At 37.2% G+C, this 18838-nt stretch overlaps 1 protein-coding gene across 1 annotated transcript; it reads right to left on the bottom strand.

The window, feature by feature from the left end:
* Nucleotides 1-310: 310 nt before the first annotated feature.
* LOC148649133 (bile salt export pump-like) lies at nt 311-18590 on the bottom strand. Its single transcript, XM_088605389.1, has 26 exons — nt 18422-18590; nt 18277-18334; nt 16177-16418; nt 15395-15479; nt 14522-14655; nt 13767-13938; nt 12655-12779; nt 11930-12104; nt 11534-11647; nt 11336-11446; nt 11046-11171; nt 10244-10447; nt 9418-9588; nt 8499-8691; nt 8325-8406; nt 7806-7929; nt 7073-7213; nt 6884-6988; nt 6589-6750; nt 5872-6075; nt 5523-5761; nt 3683-3854; nt 2412-2609; nt 1912-2118; nt 1526-1672; nt 311-1268 (listed from the first exon to the last, which is right to left on the bottom strand). Exons 1-26 carry the CDS (start codon nt 18439-18441, stop codon nt 1068-1070), a joined length of 3912 nt encoding a protein of 1303 aa, XP_088461515.1. The 5' UTR covers nt 18442-18590; the 3' UTR covers nt 311-1067.
* Nucleotides 18591-18838: the final 248 nt, after the last annotated feature.

Below are 18838 nucleotides of genomic sequence, written 5' to 3'. Positions count from 1 at the left end.
ATTTGGGTCTGGTAAAATTGACTCTAAGTGTGGGTGTGTGTCTACAGTATGTGTCTGTCCTGTGATGGACTGGTGTCTCGCACAGGGTATACCCTTTCTTGTGTCCATTGTTTACTGGGATAGGTTCCAGCTCCACTTTGACCATGACCTGGAAACGGTCAGAAAATAGATGGGTCAGCTACTGTATCAATAGCCAGTGGAGAAAAAATAAATTAACAAGGTTTCAACAGTTGACAAAATTTGCTTACCAAATACTTGTATCCAAATACACATTCTAAGGATTCCAAAGCTTGAAAGAATCATACAATGCTTTTAGAAGAAATTGTTTTATTTCAGGCTTTGCAAATAATAATTTGGAGTGAATCTCAAGTCCTGTTCATTGAAGACTTACAGTATTAGGCTTATTACTAGAAATAAACAACAGTCCTTTCTAATGGCTTTTGCAGAGCTTGAGAATGGGCTTTTGCTAGATGAGTCTTTGCTAGATGAGTTTGTCAGACACACACAAAGATGGGAAAAAAAGGTGATGCACTTTATTTTATTTTTTTCTCATTAATAGTTTTTCATCATATTAAGCTTTTGTTTTCATTTGTGATTTTAGTGTTTTCACTACATATACCTTAAACAGGTTGAGACTTGACAAACATCAAACATTTTAACTTTAATTAATCACACATTGGTATACAATATGCAGTGGAAACAAGAAATTAAATACTCAAAATATTTTAAAGAGGAAGTTATAATTTTTCACCAAAAATACCTATGTTTGATACTAAAAGTGACTTAATAAATAAGTAATAAAACTATTTAGATACATTCTAAAAAGAAACAAATTCCAGCAATATGCAAAACTGTGATGTTTCATACTGTACTTGAGTACCATGTTTCAGATCTGTATAGGCTTTCACCTCAGTTACTTTTTCTCAGTCCTACAGAGACGTCTTTCAAAAATAAATAGTAACGAGGTGAAGTATCAGTTGTTCACAAAATAACTTGGCTTATTCCTACTACCCAGTAAGTGCAGGTGTTAAAAAACTTTAATAAACCTGCAAGGCACAAGTGAATGATCAGCTGGTGGAAGCCCCTGTTGTTATCAGTCTATAGTATGCTGATTTCTTGTCCATGAGTTCTTCATGTGTCCCCTTCTCAACGATAACACCATGAGACATAACGGCTATGATGTCAGCGTTCTGGATTGTAGACAGGCGGTGGGCGATGACGATGCAAGTACGTCCCTGCCGAGCTTCATCCAGTGCTGTCTGGACAATCTGAATTCATTTTGTTTTTCAAAAAAGACATGCTTTGAGTGAATATTTGGGAAAAACAGAAATGCACAAGCCTGAACTGACAACCATGGAATGTCTTAAGTAAGAAGGTCAGCAGTTATTGATTCGTGTAGGGTCAAAATAAATTTGAATGAATTCATTTTAATTTAGAAATGTTAACGATTCTTTTTTGGTTTGCGGAAATGCACCTTCAAAAGAACAGAATTTAAAAAGATGTGGAAATTGAACCATTTCTGTACCTTTTCACTTTCTGTGTCTAATGCAGATGTGGCTTCATCCAGTAAAAGGACTCTTGGGTTCCTGATGATGGCTCGTGCCAGAGCTATTTTCTGCTTCTGTCCCCGAGACAGCTGGGAACCCTGAGCACCCACTTGTGTTTCATATTTCTGAGGAAACAATATATATATATGCTTATATAAACATGTATTTGAAGTTACTGTGTGTCTGGAAAACAGGTATTTAGTAGCTATTTTAGGTAAAAAAAATTACAGGGATTACATTTCTAAATGAATCTCATAAATGAGCACACACCTGAATCTCAATCTGTCTCTGATTTTTATTTTAAATAACATTTCTTATTTTCTTCAGGCACAAGTGATAAAACGGCAATAAAAATAGAACTTACATCAGGCAGTGTCATTACAAAATCATGAAGATAAGCTTTCCTGGCAGCAGTGATTACTTCTTCCATGCTAATTTCCCGCGTGTTGTCCCCATATTTAATATTTTCTGCAATACTATAATGAAACAGCACAGGCTCTTGGGAAACTATGCCAATTTGAGATCTCAGAAATGACACATTTACATTTGGTGATATATGTCCATCTATTAGCTGTAAAGGAAAAGAAATGATTAAGCATGTATACAGTACATAATGGTTGCCTTACATGTTCTCATTAGACCAAAAGACTGGAACAGCTTCTATATGGCAAAACATTTCTTACCCACAATTCTCCTCTCATCTCCCTCTAAGTAAATCCGATGAAATGCCATCATTGTATATATTTAAAAATCCCAATTTGCAATGAATCACGCTTATTTTGTTTAGGTGTAGTTTGTTTCAGCTTTACCTTCTGAGTGAAGCTGAGGTTCAGAAGATAAGTTGAAAAAGATTAGACGACTTACAACTTTGCCATCTTCTGGGTCATAGAAACGTTCCAGTAGTTGAATACTTGTGCTTTTGCCACATCCACTGCTCCCAACAAGTGCCAGTGTCTGTCCTGGTTTAACAGACACTGAAAGACCTTTTAGCACTTGAATATCAGGACGGGTTGGATAAGTGAACTTGCAGTTGTAGAATTCTAGCTCTCCTCTGAAGTTATCCTGTGAAATGAATGCAACGCATTTAAAAAATCTGATGGGAATAAATCATAAAGGGATTCTTTTCTTTAATGTGCTCGTTTAGTCATAATTTCATTTAGGTAAGAAGTCTCGTTACGTATAGTTGTCTGCTTCATTGATGAGGAAAGATTAAAACTGACGTCTAATTATTTTTCTGATCATGATGAGCTATACTCATAGCTCCAACTGAAAATAGCACTACAGTAGGTAGGCCAGGTGTGTACCCAAATAGCACAATATCTATTTTTCTCTTAGTTTGATATAGTTAAAGATTTAAGTCCAGATTGACCTTCATACTAACAAGGATCTGTATGACCCAATCTGTGGGAGGGGAGGGTATTTTTAACCCTGTCTCTGTAAATCGAATAATTAAGGACACATTCATATTTGCAGTTTTGTTTATTTTGTTTGGAACATTGGTACGTTTACGATAAAATAAAAATGCTAGTGAATGTTTCTGGAGTAACCCAATATCTATATTTGAATAATGGCCCATGACTCATTTTTATGCAGTACCCTTATGCATCCCGTATTGTGCACTAAAGTAATAATAATATACAAATATTTGAAGGTTCTTCGCCTGATGTACAGTACAGTAAATCAGCTTCAGGATTCAAACAGTGTGTTCAGGATTACTTTTTAACATTAATCCAAGACCACAAAATAAAACAATATCCTCACTGTAAGTATTTGTGTAAAATTACAGGAAGAGGGTTATGGTAAACCTTCAAATTGTATAGCTTATCTGCAAGTTTTGTAGTTCTTCCAATATGTTATTTGTTTTGTGACATCTCACAAAGAATGTTCAGTCCCATTCTGCCAAAAATGTGTATTGTGTTTGTTTATTTGTATAGAATTACACATTATACAAAATATGTCTTTATTCACATTTTATGTGAATTCGACTCAGAATTACAACATGTTGTCATTCTTTCCCATGGGCATATAGATATTATTCCACTTTTGCAAGTTTAATCTAAGATGGTACAGTGCTGGTAGCATTTTGACTAACAGATCCATGCAAAATGAAGAAAGATCCACAAGGAATGTCTCACCCATTTTTCTCCAACCCATTTTTCTCCAACATCATGGCTTGTCTTTATTCTTGGGACTCGGTCAAAAAGTTTAAAGAGCTGTGCTGCTGCAGTTTTAGCCTTAGCATAGTCTGGAGTGAAGGAGGACACGTCACTAAGAGCAGTTCCACTGAGCATTACTGTTATAATAACCCTATAGGGATAACAACAAAAAAAGTTGAAAAAATTTTTCTATTTTAAACACAAAATGAATTTTTATGAGTAAATACGATTAACAAAAAACATTTAATATCCATTAATTTTATACATGTAGATGTTCATATCTGAACAGCTCTCTGTGTTGGCAATCATCAGCGTGAATAATATAATATAATTATAGAGTACAATGTAAATATAATGCGTAGTTATATTTTAAACATTATATTCCATGATGGTTCTTGGAGTAGAAAGCTCTATGAACCATAGCAGCCTCAAACCTTCCACTTATAGTATGTGTAATATTTCTTAAGCTGCTGTTCATTCACTACGAGTCAGAATACTTAATACAAGAAATTGTATATGGCCAATAAAGTCATCTATAATTATCATACAAGTAATACAATAATGAAATCCTGTTAAAGAATATGTTATTTATTACATATTCTTCCTGTGAGCACATCACCAATCAGCTTTGTAGAATATTTCTTCTTATTACATTGGAAAGATAACATATCTGGAACTTTTAAAAATTACTGGTCTTTCACCCCCTCACTCCCCACTTTGCAGATCAAGCAAACAGGTGAAATAGTTTTGGATGTTTTTTTTTTCAATTAAATTACAGGTGGAACCTTAAGAAGTCCAGATTACAGTTTCACCAAGGGACCTGAATAAGCACCCTTACTCTTTCAAAAAGCGTAATGGGGTCTGTAATGTCCAGATAGTCTGGTACTTAGACTAACATGTCATCCAAATAACAGGAGCTACAGTACAATGTACAGTACAATATGGCCAGCAGCCATATCACCCTGCAACTCACAACTGGCAACCCACTGAAGCTAAGCAGGTGTGAGCCTGGTCAGTACCTGGATGGGAGACCTCCTGGGAAAAACTAAGGTTGCTGCTGGAAGAGGTGTTAGTGGGGCCAGCAGGGGGTGCTCACCCTGTGGTCCATGTGGGTCCTAATGCCCCAGTATAGTGATGGGGACACTATACTGTAAACAGGCGCCGTCCTTCGGATGAGACGTAAAACCGAGGTCCTGACTCTCTGTGGTCATTAAAAATCCCAGGGCGCTTCTCGAAAAGAGTAGGGGTGTAACCCCGGTGTCCTGGCCAAATTTCCAATTGGCCCTTACCAATCATGGCCTCCTAATAATCCCCTTCTATGAATTGGCTACATTACTCTGCTCTCCTCCCCACTGATAGCTGATGTGTGGTGAGCGTTCTGGCGCACTATGGCTGCCGTCGCATCATCCAGGTGGATGCTGCACATTGGTGGTGGTGGAGGGGAGTCCCCATTACCTGTAAAGCGCTTTGAGTGGAGTGTCCAGAAAAGCGCTATATAAATGTAAGCAATTATTATTATTATTACAATGTTCCCCAGTCACTAAATCAAAGCATTTCGTTGTTTTTTTTAATTCTGGTCCAGAGGGAACAGTGCCACCTGCTGGATGACCAATATTGCCTGCAGTAGCAATCTGGCCCTCCTTGGAGGTCTCCCATCCCAGCCTTGCTTCCCTGCTGTGATCTGACAAGACCAGGTTACACGGTGGCAGTGCAGCAGAAGAGCAACACTTCTAAAGCAGTCCGTAAGGACATTCCCTCTGTCCATGCTTTTCAATGTTGTAACAGACAAAAAAAAGGATGAAAACTACATGTAACATACCTGAAAACTACTATGTAATGCAAACCACCGCTCACGAGAAAGCCACCATATCTAAAAGATGCAGCATTCGACATGAATACTATGGATTGTGTAAATGCAAAGCAAATCCCATAGACAATAGCTTTCTTTTTTGCAACTCGAAACGGGGCTTCAAGCAGCTTCTCGTACGATTTCACAAATTTGCTCTCCATACCCAGCCCAGCAATAGTCCTTATGCTGCTTAGTGCTTCACCTGAAACCTGTAAAATAGAGACAATCAATGACATTTCATACTGATTCAAAATTAAAGAGGGAAAATATGCGAAGCCCATGGGAATCTTGCAGCTCTTTTTAAGATAAGCGTGCTTACCTGGCCGGCAGCCTCAAGTGCTTTTCTATCCTCCTTTGCAAAACGTGTTAACATTTTTACCTGGAAAGTTCCAGACAGCCCAATCAATGTCAAAAAGCAAATCACTACCAAGCTTAATTTCCAGCTGAAGAAGAATGCAATTATAATTGATACTCCTATATTAGTTAAGGCATTAACCATCATTCCAATCTGTGTTCCAGTAGCCTGCAAAAGAAATGAAACTTCTGTTCATATGATTGCAAAGAACAAGAGACTGATATACTGTACGTCCCCTAGGACAATTAATTACTTTCCCATAACTAGTGATAACTAGTGATTATGGGTGCACATGCTGTGTTGATCAATGGGTTTCCTTAACCAACCAAATGTGACATCCTTTATACTTATAACAACAAAAAGGGATTAAAAAAAAAGTTCACATTCTTTTAGCCTAACCCAGAGCTTATCTCTATTTTATCTTATCTCTATTTTAGTGGTGATATGAATGTTGAAAAAACACAAGACTCCTTCTGGATGGTACACTTTTCTATTGCGGGTAAACTAATTTATATACAGTAGCTGGGTTGACAGAAATAATAAGTTTGCACAGGTTTTCTCAAGGACACAACAACAGTATCCCTCAGTGCAGTGCTGGTAATTGGGACGGGAACTTAGCTCCTCTCGTTGCTTATTACAGTAAAACAACTTTTGGCAAATTGACAAATGCATCACACACACCCCTTGAACCATTGAAGCATCTGATGCAAGCCTTGTAGTAAGAGTTCCTGGGCTGTTCCTGGGATCATCAAACCAGCCAATCTCCTGTCTTAGCATAGCCTGGAATCCCACCTTGCGCAGCCTCCGGGTCAGCAGCTCACCCGATTTACCAAAAGCATATCCCTTCAGTGGGAGGAATGAGAAAGCAAGCAAAACAATTAATTGAGGCCGGAAAATACTCGGGTAGAATTATTTGCTTCTAAAGTCAAGAGTGTGACATTAACATAGGAACTGAATGTCATAGACAAAGACGTACCTGTAAGAACTGTGAGAAGAAACTTAGAACACCAACAAAGACAAAAAGCAGGCTAATTCCATTAACCTGCTCCCTTTGCTCATCCAGGTCTGGTCTGGCAAATGTCTACAGGGCAAGTAGATTTTGTTTTCAGAAGACAGCCAAACCAAGAAAAAGGGAATAAGAGGACGTGTGGCTCATGTTGCTTACCCCAAGAATCTGAGTCATCAAAACTGCATAAAGTGGGTTCACACAACCGTTCAGAGCAGCTGTAAAAGCACCCAACAGCATGTAGGGCCATTCGGGTTTGTTGTACTTCAGAATCCGACTCACTGGTACTGGTTCTGTCTCCTGTCACATAGAAATGAGCAACAGGTACAGGGAGCTGTGTTTTATTTGCTCAGAAGACATATACCTTTCTTGGAAGTACTGTATGTACTTCAGACTGAAGACTGAATGTAATGATGGAGCCTTTAGACTCTTTAGACCTTTAGACTCTTCAAAAGTTGCATAAGGATGCTTTAGTTTTTCCTGAGCACATGACAATTTTCCTGAGTTTCAGTTTTGCCACATGACTGCATCACTACCATTTGACTGTCTTCTTCTGAATGAAAAACGGTATTCAATACCGGAACAGAAATGATTTTATACCGAAATGTAGATGTATATCAGGACAATTTTTTTTTCTTTAGACATCACAGATATTATGATACATCACAGTAGATGCGTCTGTAGCTTACTATAACATATTAGTGAGCTAGCTGTCTGTCGCAAAAATGAAATTGTTTTTTATTACTTAATTATGTTTTTCAGTTCTGAAGAGTAAGGCAAGAAGAGTTCTGAGAAGACTTAAACATTTAATCACTGATATTTGCTTTGATTTATAATAAAGGCAAAGTGTTTTTTTATAAAATATCAAAGAAAAGAAAATTCTGTCACATACCCCTTGCATTTCCTGACTCTCCTTTCCGCTACAGTACTCCCCCGACACAGTGATATCCATATTTCCGGATACAGCATTGGGAATCACATTGGTCAGTGAGTGACATCGGAGACGTAGTGATTTTCTTTTAAAAAAAGTATGCAAAAAACAGAATACAATTATTACTGTTTTCACCAGCAATCACAATTTTAGGAGTGGGCTGTTGTAATACAGTATGTCACAGTATATAGAATTCAAATTAAACAAACATATTTCCCTCAGGAAATAAAAAGGCTTGGTTTGAACAGGAAAATGTTCTTCAATCTGGACAGGGCATTTTTATTTTAAACTTCCTGCATTGTTTATTTCATACATTAACAGGTAATTTTTTACAACAATGTGAGTTGTGATACACCTGCTCCACCGCACAATCACCATATTCATACTGCACATTAATGCCCTGTCTGATATTTATTCGATCCTTTCTTACGGTGTTTATGGTTGTTAAATAAAATGAAGGTAAACACTCAGGCGACTTACCTTCTAGAAGATTCATAACTTGCTTTACGAAGACTTCTACCATTTTCAGCAAGTGGTTCATTTACACTTTCCTGTTTGAGAACTGAAAAACAAAAAGAAATATTTTAGGAAGTTTCTGTTAGAGTCTAATATAAAGAAATGATTTCTAATTAAATATATAAAGTGATAACGTACTTTTATTTGACAGATTGTTAAAGTTTTTGTTCTGCAAGGACACCAAGGTGTAATAAATGCCTTTCTTTGCTAACAGTTCACTGTGGGTGCCTCTCCCCACAGCCCTTCCATGCTCAAATTCATAGATCACATCTGCATTTCTGATGGCTGATAGGCGGTGGGATATGGTGATAGTTGTTCTGCCCATCCGTGCCTGAAACAATACAATTACATAAAAAAACACCTGGATCATGCACATAGGCAATGAAAAAGTAAAAACACTAATAAAAAAACATTTCATGAAATTGTGGTTCTGATAGGAATTTCTAAAGACTCAATAAAGAATTTCCCACATATTTTATATGCTACGTAAATGTGAACACAGGAAAAACTGACTTAGAAAATAAAATGCCTGTTCATTGGGTTTGTAAACAAATGGCACTATGTAAGTTTGGGAAGAGGTCAAAATTCAAATGTCGCACTTCTGCTCCTATATATATTAAAAACTCCCTGGTTTCACACAACTCTGTGCTAATATCTTCTAGCACCACACATCCTCCATCACAACCTCACTGTTGTAGCGGCCTCCCTGGTTCATTCCTCTAAAGTGATGGAGGATGTGACAGCACTGATCTTCAGCCAGTGCTGTCATTTTCTCAGCCAGGCACTTTAATGCCAAAGCGATAAGTACACTATCCTTTCATACTCATTTCACTACAATTCCAGATGGGTTGAGCATATTGGCAATGATACGTTTGCATCAAACTGTATTATCAAGCTGTGTCTTACATGTCTATTTCAAATCGCTACACCATACCTTCCTGAAATGTTCTTCCCAATAATTTTACATTTTATTGTTTCAAATACAACTAAGTATTAATCTAAAAGCTAACTAAATCAAGCCTGTTGCTCCTGAAGAATGAATGAATGAATGAATGACCTTGTCTAGTGCTTCTTGAACCGCTGCCTCACTCTCGTTGTCGAGAGCAGAGGTGGCCATGTCCAGCAGCAGGATTCTGGGATTCTTCACAAGAGCTCGAGCGATGGCGATTCTCTGCTTCTGGCCCCCACTCATCTGTCCTCCTCCCTCCCCCACCAGGGTGTCAAATTTCTGGGTCATAGAAGTCATTTACGATAAGAATTGATGTTGTATATGTAAGAGTCTCATTGCTCTGACTCTACAGCATTTATTCTAATATGCCACAGGTGAACTGGAGGCAGAGCACCCAGAGGAGTGCTGTACTCTATGTTTTTTCTGAATTGTGCAGTAGCATTGTGTTTAATAGCACAATGTACACCGCTGCAGAATAATACTGAACATGATTAAATATAATTGTTTTTGAGAATTAGAAATATGTGTAGGGTATTTTTGTAAGTCTAAAACAGTGGTCAGCATAGCTGTCTTGCAGCACTGGAAGAGGGGGAGAGGCTCCTGAGCTGGGGTGCTATCTGGGTGGAGCTTGTATGTTAGTATGTTCTCCCCATCTTTGTGTGGCAAAGACATACTGGTTGATTAATTGGCTTCTGGGAACATAGTCTGTCTGCCCTGAGGTGGGCTGGTGTCCCATCCAGGTTGTACCCTGATTTACCTGTGCTTGCTGGGGCCCCCGTGAACCTGAATTGGAAGAAGGGGTTAAAAATGGCTGAATGGATAAAACAGCTTTAAAATTCCAACTTGAAGGGAATGCCAAATACCAATAGACTAAACCAGTTCTCTTTTTGTTACTTCCAAGGACCGATGTATTCTTTCTGCGTTGATAACTCACCTGTGGTAGATCCATAATAAAATCATAGGCGTTGGCCTCCTTGGCTGCTCTCACAATGTCTTCCATTGACGCATCTTCCCTCCCGTAGCGAATATTCTCAGCAATGGTGGTGGCAAACAGGACGGGCTCTTGTTCCACTATGCCAATCAGAGAGCGCAGCCACTGGATATTCAGGCTACGTATGTCATGGCCATCCAGAGTCACCTGAATGAGAGCAATTCCTTTTGGGTTATCACAGGGCTCTTGGATTCTTTTCTACTTTGAATTTCATGCATTTGTCAGCCTTCAAGATGAGAAAGAAGAATGTGTTTTGATTAAGGCATGCATGCAGTGTGAAGGTGGACTAGTTGGCATTGCTGCCTTAGAATGCTGGGGTCCTGGGTTCAATTCCTAGACCTGGGGTGCTATCTGTGTAGAGTTTGTTTGTGCAGGTGGGTTTCTTCCAGGTGCTCTTATTTCTTTTCACAGTCCAAAGCATACTGGTAGGTTAATTGGTTTCTAGGAAAGTTAGCCCTAGGTGAAAGTATGTGTGCCCTGTGATGGACTGGCATCCCGTTTAGTGTGTACCCTGCCTTGTGCCTGTGGCTTGCTGGTGTAGGCCCTGGCTCCCCTGTGACTCTGAATTGGAAGAAGCAATTAGAAAGTGAACTGTTGATCAAGTCCATTTGCAGATTCAAATATAATCCACACCTTTTTATCTCCTTTAACTTAAACAAGTAACAATTCATAACAATTCATAACATAACAATTCTAGAATTGCCTTGCATCACATCAATTTTTTTCTGGGCTACTGATTTAGTACCATTCCTTTACTGGGGTTGTAGAATCTCTGGATGAGCTGAAACATTGTGCTTTTTCCCGCTCCACTTGGGCCCACACATGCAGTAGTTTCTCCATTTTTAACCAGTATGCTTAACTGATCTAAAATCTGAGCAGGAACAGAAGAAACAAAATGTCAGTATTCTGTCAGGGTGTCAGTAAAGTACCTAATCAAAAAATCGAGAACTGCGTAACATTCAAAGGGTTATTTTAAAAGGAAATGGATATCTGAATTTTACAAATAAAAAGGAGTAATAAATGCAAAATAAACACCTTTGCTTCTGGTCTAGATGGGTAGTGGAATGTGACTTTATGAAATTGAATGTCACCTTTCACTTTGTCTAATTTGTGCCCTTCTTCTGAGAAACAATCAATCTTCGGTCTCTAGGGGTATAGAAAGGAAAGGCAATGAGAATAAAGACATCAGTTCCAGAATTTACAAAAAAAGGAGATGTACTAGATTCTTCTTACCCTGTCAATTGTGTCAAAGATCAGTTTTGCAGCTCCCTGTCCAGCAGCAAAGGCCTCTAAGCATGTTGACGCCTGCCCCATGTTTATCGCTGCGACCATAACACAGAAGAACACCTGGGCATGAGAATTAAGGGGAAAGGTTATTTCTTTGCAATTTTTGAATAACTTATAAAACAAACTACAGAGCACATTTAAACTCGTCAAAGCAAGTTCACCCTCTTATGGATGAAAAGCAAATTGCAGATTAAATGTCAAGCAGGCTCTTTAGCTTTACTTCAGTTCTTCACTGTAATGTAATGTTAAAATATTTAAGTAAGAATAATAATTTATATATAAAACAGTATAGCAGTACAATGCTGAGCTTACAATAGTACAAACGTTTAGGGTATTTTATACCTGAATGAGTCCTCCTGGAGAGAGCTCTCTGGCGTCAATAACAAGTTTTGATCCATACCAAAATGCCAGTGCATAGCAGAAGAAGATAATGCACCACAAATAACCTTGAAATACACCTATAATTGCATTTTTCTTCACACCCCAGTTCTGTGCCTTAATCAGGTTCCTGTCATACCTGTTAAAACACATAAGATCAGAAAGCCAGTCAATGAGAGAAGGCCATTCAATCCATCATACTCAAGCAGTTGTATTTAAACCCCCTTGTCCAACATCTCCCATGCTGACAGGAACAATTTAGAATAGCTCATTAAACCTTTTAGAGTAATCTGCAGTATCTAGCAGAAACCCACACAGATCCCGGGAAGACCACGCAGACTCCACACAGACAGGTGCCATAAGATGGAATTGGATACAGGACACTGCTGCTGTGAATCAGTGGCGCTGAACACCACCTCTTCTTGAAACTGCACATCCAAATGTATATAAAATACTAAGAAACACTAGAATATTGTACCTGTTCTTTTTTGGCACTGGTTTTAAATACATTGGTTTAAGGTTTCATGCTTTTTCTCTAAACAAAGGGCTCCAAGGAGGGGAATGAAGCCGATAGCACATGGAAGAGAAGGACATTAAAGGCAAGGTTTCATGTACTCCAAACAAAAGCCCAGTCAATATGTCCTCATGCCGCTCAATATAGGTCGTGTCGAAAATGTGAAGAACCCCACCTCTCCACTTCTTTCTCCTCGCCCCCGAACGCTGCCACTGTTCTCACAGAAGACAGCACTTCTTCAGCTACTGCTCCAGCTTTGGCATAGGCCTGTAGCTCACGACCAATTAGCCTGCCAGTAACCTACACCACAGATCACCAGAATTAACTCACAGACAGGCAGAGTAATGAAAAAGAAATGTTCCTGTTAGGAAATGTTTGTTTATAGGAAATGCTAGTTTGGCCTTTGTTATCCTGTTAGACACAGACATGGCTTGTGTTTATTTCACATCCTGAAAGAGTCTTGGGATCCACAGCTTTAGTTCAGGATGAAAGTGTAAAAGTAAATTAAAACATTGAATAAAACCTAATATTCTCATGCTGGTACTATTAATTAATAGACCATGCATGTTCACACCACTGTTTATAAACCCAAAACATTAAGCATCAAAAGGTGCACCTTTCACAGAAAACAAATATGAAAGAATGTTTTACCGACAGACATGGTAATGAAAAGGAATATCACAATTTAATGTCAGGAAATAATGGCACACTCTTTAAAGAGCTATTATTAATTTAAGCAGTATTAAAGTGGTCTGAGTTTGACATAGATCAATAAATCAAAAATCCAAAGTTTCACTTGCTCAGCTACAGCAGATGAACTAACCAGCGGAGTGAACTATTTTTATTGTAGTTGATTGATTAGCTTCGTGAATAATTACTCCAGCTTTATTGAAAGAAAGCAAAAATGAACTGATCATTACATGACAAGCATAAAGACTTAAAAAAGTCCAAGTAAAATTCTCATATCCTAAAATGTATTCATTTCCATTTTAAAAATCCACTGAGAGGTGAGTTATTCTATATTTTAGAAGCCTGGCAAAGTGTGCAAATTTCACCAGCTCTGTCACTATTATCATCTCAGCAACAAACAATGATGTACAGGAAAAAGTCTGTAAAGTCAGGAATTAAAAATAATTACAGTTCTGTCTCTGCCTGATAGAGGAAACACAGGCATACAGTATATCCATAAGAACAGACCTGCAAAGTATGTTTGTATACTGATACAAAAATTTATAAAAAACTGGTGTGTATACAGTGTGGGAATAATTCATTTCAAAACAGGCTTACCACTGCCATCAGTCCACCTCCCAAACCAATTAGAGGGCAGACTGCTATGATAACCAGGGTCAGTTTCCAGCTACTGATCAAACCCACCATGAACCCAAAGATGAAGGTGGAGATTCTCTCAATGAAGAAGGACACCTGATCAGCAATAGCAATGTTGATTTTATTGATGTCACTGAAAAAAATAAATACATTGTGAACAGGATGAACTTTTTTCAGTCAATTAATACACAATTAGGTTTCCTTTATTGCTACCTTTCTTCCTGTTTTTATATTATTGTTGTATTTATACAGTCTGTTTAGGTACCATGTCTGTCATGACATGATGTGTTCACTATTGCAAATGGTACCATATTCTCTGTTTTTCCTGAAAAAACAATAAACAAATAAAAAAAACACAAAACGAATATACAATAATACAAAGCACATGGTGGTTATTTTTGGAAATAAGAGATAGAGAACAGGTATGTCCTGTTCCAAATTGATTTTGCAGATTAGTTCAAACTAAAATGTTGTTGCTTTCAAATGTCTCGTTTTGCAAAGAGCATGATTCAAATAATTCATTGAAATTGACTATTTCTGCATCAAGGAGTATTTGACTGTATGAACAAATACAGTTGGCTTGTCTTCAAGAGTTTGCTGAAAGGCAGTGCATAAATTTGTTTAAATATGCAAAAGCTACTACATAGTACAGTACATGGGCTGGGCCTCAGAAAACACATTAAAAAGAACTATTGCTCTTTACTGTTCACACTTACTCTGAAATCCTTGTGTTTAATTCCCCAACTGAATTGCAGTCAAACCAGCCCATCTCCATTCTCATGATCTTTTGAAAATATGCTTTTCTTATGCACTGTATCTGACGCGCTGCAGCTGTTACCCAGAAGGCAATCTGAAACATGTGTGATGATGTGAGCTGCTTTATAGGTTAGTATAACAACAGCACTGTCTACAGTATTCTGAGGATTTACAGTATAAGGGTGCATGAAACGTTTTCTGATCCCTCTTTTATGAAAATCTGCCAAAGAATGCTACAATTTCAAAAGCTACATTTTGTATTTAGATATAATATATCCAAATTTCAGAATGTTTCTATATTGAGTTTTTTTTTCCAAAACCTTCAAACCTTTGAGAGTGACTGCATCCCAGCCTTGCTTCATACAATATGTTACAATATGTTATATGTTACAATAAGTCATTACAGCTGTAACATTCCTTTATCTCTGTTATATCTACAGTTACACAGAAAGGGTGGGACAAGGATTTGGCATCCTAAACATAACACTAAATTCCAATTATTCTTTTAATTAAATCTGCAAAGCTTTTTCACTGAAAAATAACATTGATATAATAACAGCATAGATAAGGCACAAGTATGTGTTGTTTTGAATCTACTGGCGCGAATGGCCAAACAAACAAATATTTTGTTCTTTTTACCAGAGTTCAATTAATCCATTTGATCTAGATTAAACAATTAAATTAATCCTAAAGTATAATGGGATGAGAGTATACTTCACAACCTGGAATGTATTGTATGCATTTTTACAATAAGTGCTCTATATCTAAAACATATTTTCTTAAACACTCTATGCCCTGTTGTAGATCCCAAAGGATTACTAAAAACATCTTACCTGAAAAAAGCTAAGAAAGAACACGGCAAATCCAAAAGCAACATAGTATAACGCAAACGTTGCCATCTCAGCTTCGATATCAATCCTGTAAGAATGTTACATTTTTAGATTTTTCAAAGGTCTTGTGTTAGTTAGCATATATAGTGGTAGAAAGCAGGTTTGTAAAATGAGGAATATTCTGGCAGAATTAATTACACCACCTAATACAGTAATATTACTGTATTTGTATTACAGTAATACAAAAATAACAGTATGGAAAACATGCACTCACTTCCTGAAGAAGAAAAATATGGGTCACTTCTCAAGGTCATTGAGAAGTTACAAAATAAGTAACACAATTAAAAAATAACTAGCATATTATAATATGCAATCTGCAAAAAAACTAATGAACTTTTTACCTAGTTACAATTTTGGAACACTGAAATGAAAAATGTAAACTTTTGTTTAATGTTAAAAAATGTGAAAAGACATACCTGATACAACAGATCAAAGTGTTACTCATTTTTTATTGAGAAAAAAATGTCAAGTACCAGCCGTGAGGTCATAAAAAGTAAATAATGTACCTTCAGACAAAAAAACTACAAGGAAACCTTTTTTATTTCTAGAATGTAAATGAGGGACTGTCTTAACTAAACTACAATTCACTGTCTACAGTCAATTGGACATTTTGTGTATGAGAGAAAGAACAGAAAGATAATCAAATGTATAATCCATTTGATTTTTTTGTGGATAAAAGACAGCTTGTTCCAGGCAAATTCAGTCTAATCATGAATGTTACTCACCCACAGGTAACAGTTGTGTTTAGTTCAACTTCATATATAGAGCCATTTGTCCAGGTTATGGTACTGTTGGTGCAAGTTTTATTGGGGCCATTCAGCTCTTGGATTTCCAGTTCATATGCCACAAACGTGTTGATCATACTCCCATACACTACCAGCATGACAGGAGTGGCAGCCCCATGCATCAGAGCACACAATCCCCCTATGAACATCATGATTATGTCTGTGCATGCTGCATAGCGGAACTGTAAAAGAATGTTCCTCACCATCAGTACCAGAGCATGCAGAATCGTGTTAGACACAAATATTAGCCTAGCAGGCTAATTGATATGGAAGATGTTGGCACAGGAGCTCCGGTGATTTTAATTAGTAAATTAATGCAAAACAGACTGAGAGGCAATACAAAACTCAGTGACATCCTCTTAAGGGAAATCATATAACATATCCTCAGGTCACTTTTACCACCTGTTTATTTAATTCAAATCAAATGTTCAGGGAATAGTTTGGTGTTCAAGAAGGATTGCAGTTGCCTGTTCCTGAAAGTGCCTCTAGTGTGTAACAAATACATGTTATATAGGTCAATAGAATATTACAAATATAACGTAATTCTATATAGTTTATGTAACTAGCTGTCTCAGCATGCCTAGGCTGCAAAGGAACAGGTAAAGGTTTATTTCATGCTGAAAGGAAAATAAAAAAGACACAGTTTCAACTCTGGAGCCTCCACAGCTGAAACTTTGTGTCTCTTTTCATTCAGCATGGAATACACCTTTGCCTTTACCTTATACCTGTTTACACATTTGTGCTGGACAATGACATCACGACAGTCTTCAGGTATAATAATAATAATAATAATAATTATTATTATTATTATTATTATTATTATTATTTACACTTATACAGAATAGCCAGGACAGTCCATTCAAAGTGCTTTACAGGTAATGGAGACTCCCCTCCACCACCACCAATGTGCAGCATCCACCTGGTTGATGTGCAGAGCCAGAATGCTAACCACATATCAACTATTAGTGGGGAGGGGAACAGAGTAATGAAGCCAATTCATAGATGGGGATTATTAGGAGGCCATGATTAGTAAAGGCCATGGGAAATTTAGTCAGGACGGTGGGGTTACACCACTAAACTTCTCGAGAAATGCTCTGGGATTTTGAATGACCACAGAGAGTCAGGGGTTCAGTTTAACAGCTCATACAAAGGAGGGCAACTTTTTACAGTATAGTGTCCCCACCACAGTACTGGGGCATTAGAACCCACATAGATGGCAGGGTGAGCACCCACTGCTGAGCGCCCCACTAACACCTCTTCCAGCAGAAACCTTAGTTTTTCCCAGGAGGTCTCCCATCCAGATACTGAGCAGGCTCACACCTGGTGAGCTTCAGTGGGTTGCCAGATGTGTCAGGGTACAAGGTAATCACAACCATTAGGTATCAGTGAGTCTTAAATGTTTTCCTGATGTGTAGCCAGTCCATAGAAGACTTGCAATTTTTTTTATTTCCTCTTTATGTTATAGTGAAAAATTAAACAAAGCAGTGGATTGATTATGAACCTGGGGTACAGACATAAAATGATTTCAGGTCTTGTTTTACATTCAGGATTGTAGTTTTCTTGCCCCTCAGTATGTTTTTCCAATTTCTCCAATATCAGAGCTGTATTTGAAAACATATCTTCATGCAAGAAAAGGAAAGGTTGACCAGCAATTAATCTGTATTATGTCATGCAAAATATTCCCTTATTTTTTAATTTTAGATTGTGATTCCTTTCTTTCTTTTTTCCTTACTATCACTCTACTCTACTCTACTATTGCTTACTATTGCCTATATTGAATCTTCAATTTTTCCACCATGTAAGTTCGAAACTGTTTTTCCAAATAAGCAGACAATAAAGTTGGTGTTACATCTGAGAGTAAAGAAAATATCTAATATCAAATATATGTTTATTATTTTTCTCATAAAAGTCTTAAAGGGTTGACTTTTCTACCCTTCTCCAAAAAGTTTTTTCCTTAGTATGATGGAAATTTAAAAAGAGAGCATTTTTTAAACGTTTTACTAAATGATTTCTATATTCAGAAAAAAAGAAGATAATTACCATCTGAAATAACCCAATTCCAGTCCCCTTTTTGTCATTTTTTTCGAGACGTAAAAGTCTAAAAAAAGAGAGAAAGAAAAGGCATGAATTCAAGTGACATGCTTTTTCCAGGTCATCAGACTTGTTTATTGCTGGGACTACTTACTTTTCGTTCTCTCTGTCCATTTCTCCTGAAGAAAAATTAGGAATTAACCTGGCAATATCTCTGAATAGAAGTAATGATATTGATTGCAAATAATGTGAAAGACTGAAATTCTAGAATTTATTGTTTCCTCTTGAAGTGTAGAACAAAGTGCCTCTTCTTACTGTGTTACCATCTGAAAGAAATATACAAAGAAATTTCAATAAGCCTCCATATTTTCATCTACACTATATGAACTGCATAACATATCAGTCCAGCAGGAAACTGTTTTTATCTTTATAATTAATTATATATCAATTGCAAATATGCAATATTCAGTATTGTGATATGATGTATTGTAGACTTGTTATTGTGTTTAATTTTGAGACTATACAACTTTGCTGTACCTATTATTTCGTAATCCTTTAATGAGACTCCTTT

Source organism: Lepisosteus platostomus, chromosome 14 (assembly GCF_059453375.1).
Source record: "Lepisosteus platostomus isolate fLepPlt1 chromosome 14, fLepPlt1.hap1, whole genome shotgun sequence".
NCBI lineage: Eukaryota > Metazoa > Chordata > Actinopteri > Semionotiformes > Lepisosteidae > Lepisosteus > Lepisosteus platostomus.
This window is presented reverse-complemented; position numbering and strand designations above follow the sequence as displayed.

Excerpts from the sequence above, each read along its gene's own strand:
- LOC148649133 (XM_088605389.1), bottom strand. The coding sequence starts at position 18,441 with ATGGACAGAGAGAACGAAAA. Across the intron at positions 16,419-18,276 it reads GAATTGGGTTATTTCAGATG|TTCCGCTATGCAGCATGCAC; the intron begins GTAATTATCTTC and ends ATTCTTTTACAG. Across the intron at positions 3,855-5,522 it reads CATTACATAGTAGTTTTCAG|GGTTATTATAACAGTAATGC; the intron begins GTATGTTACATG and ends TTATCCCTATAG.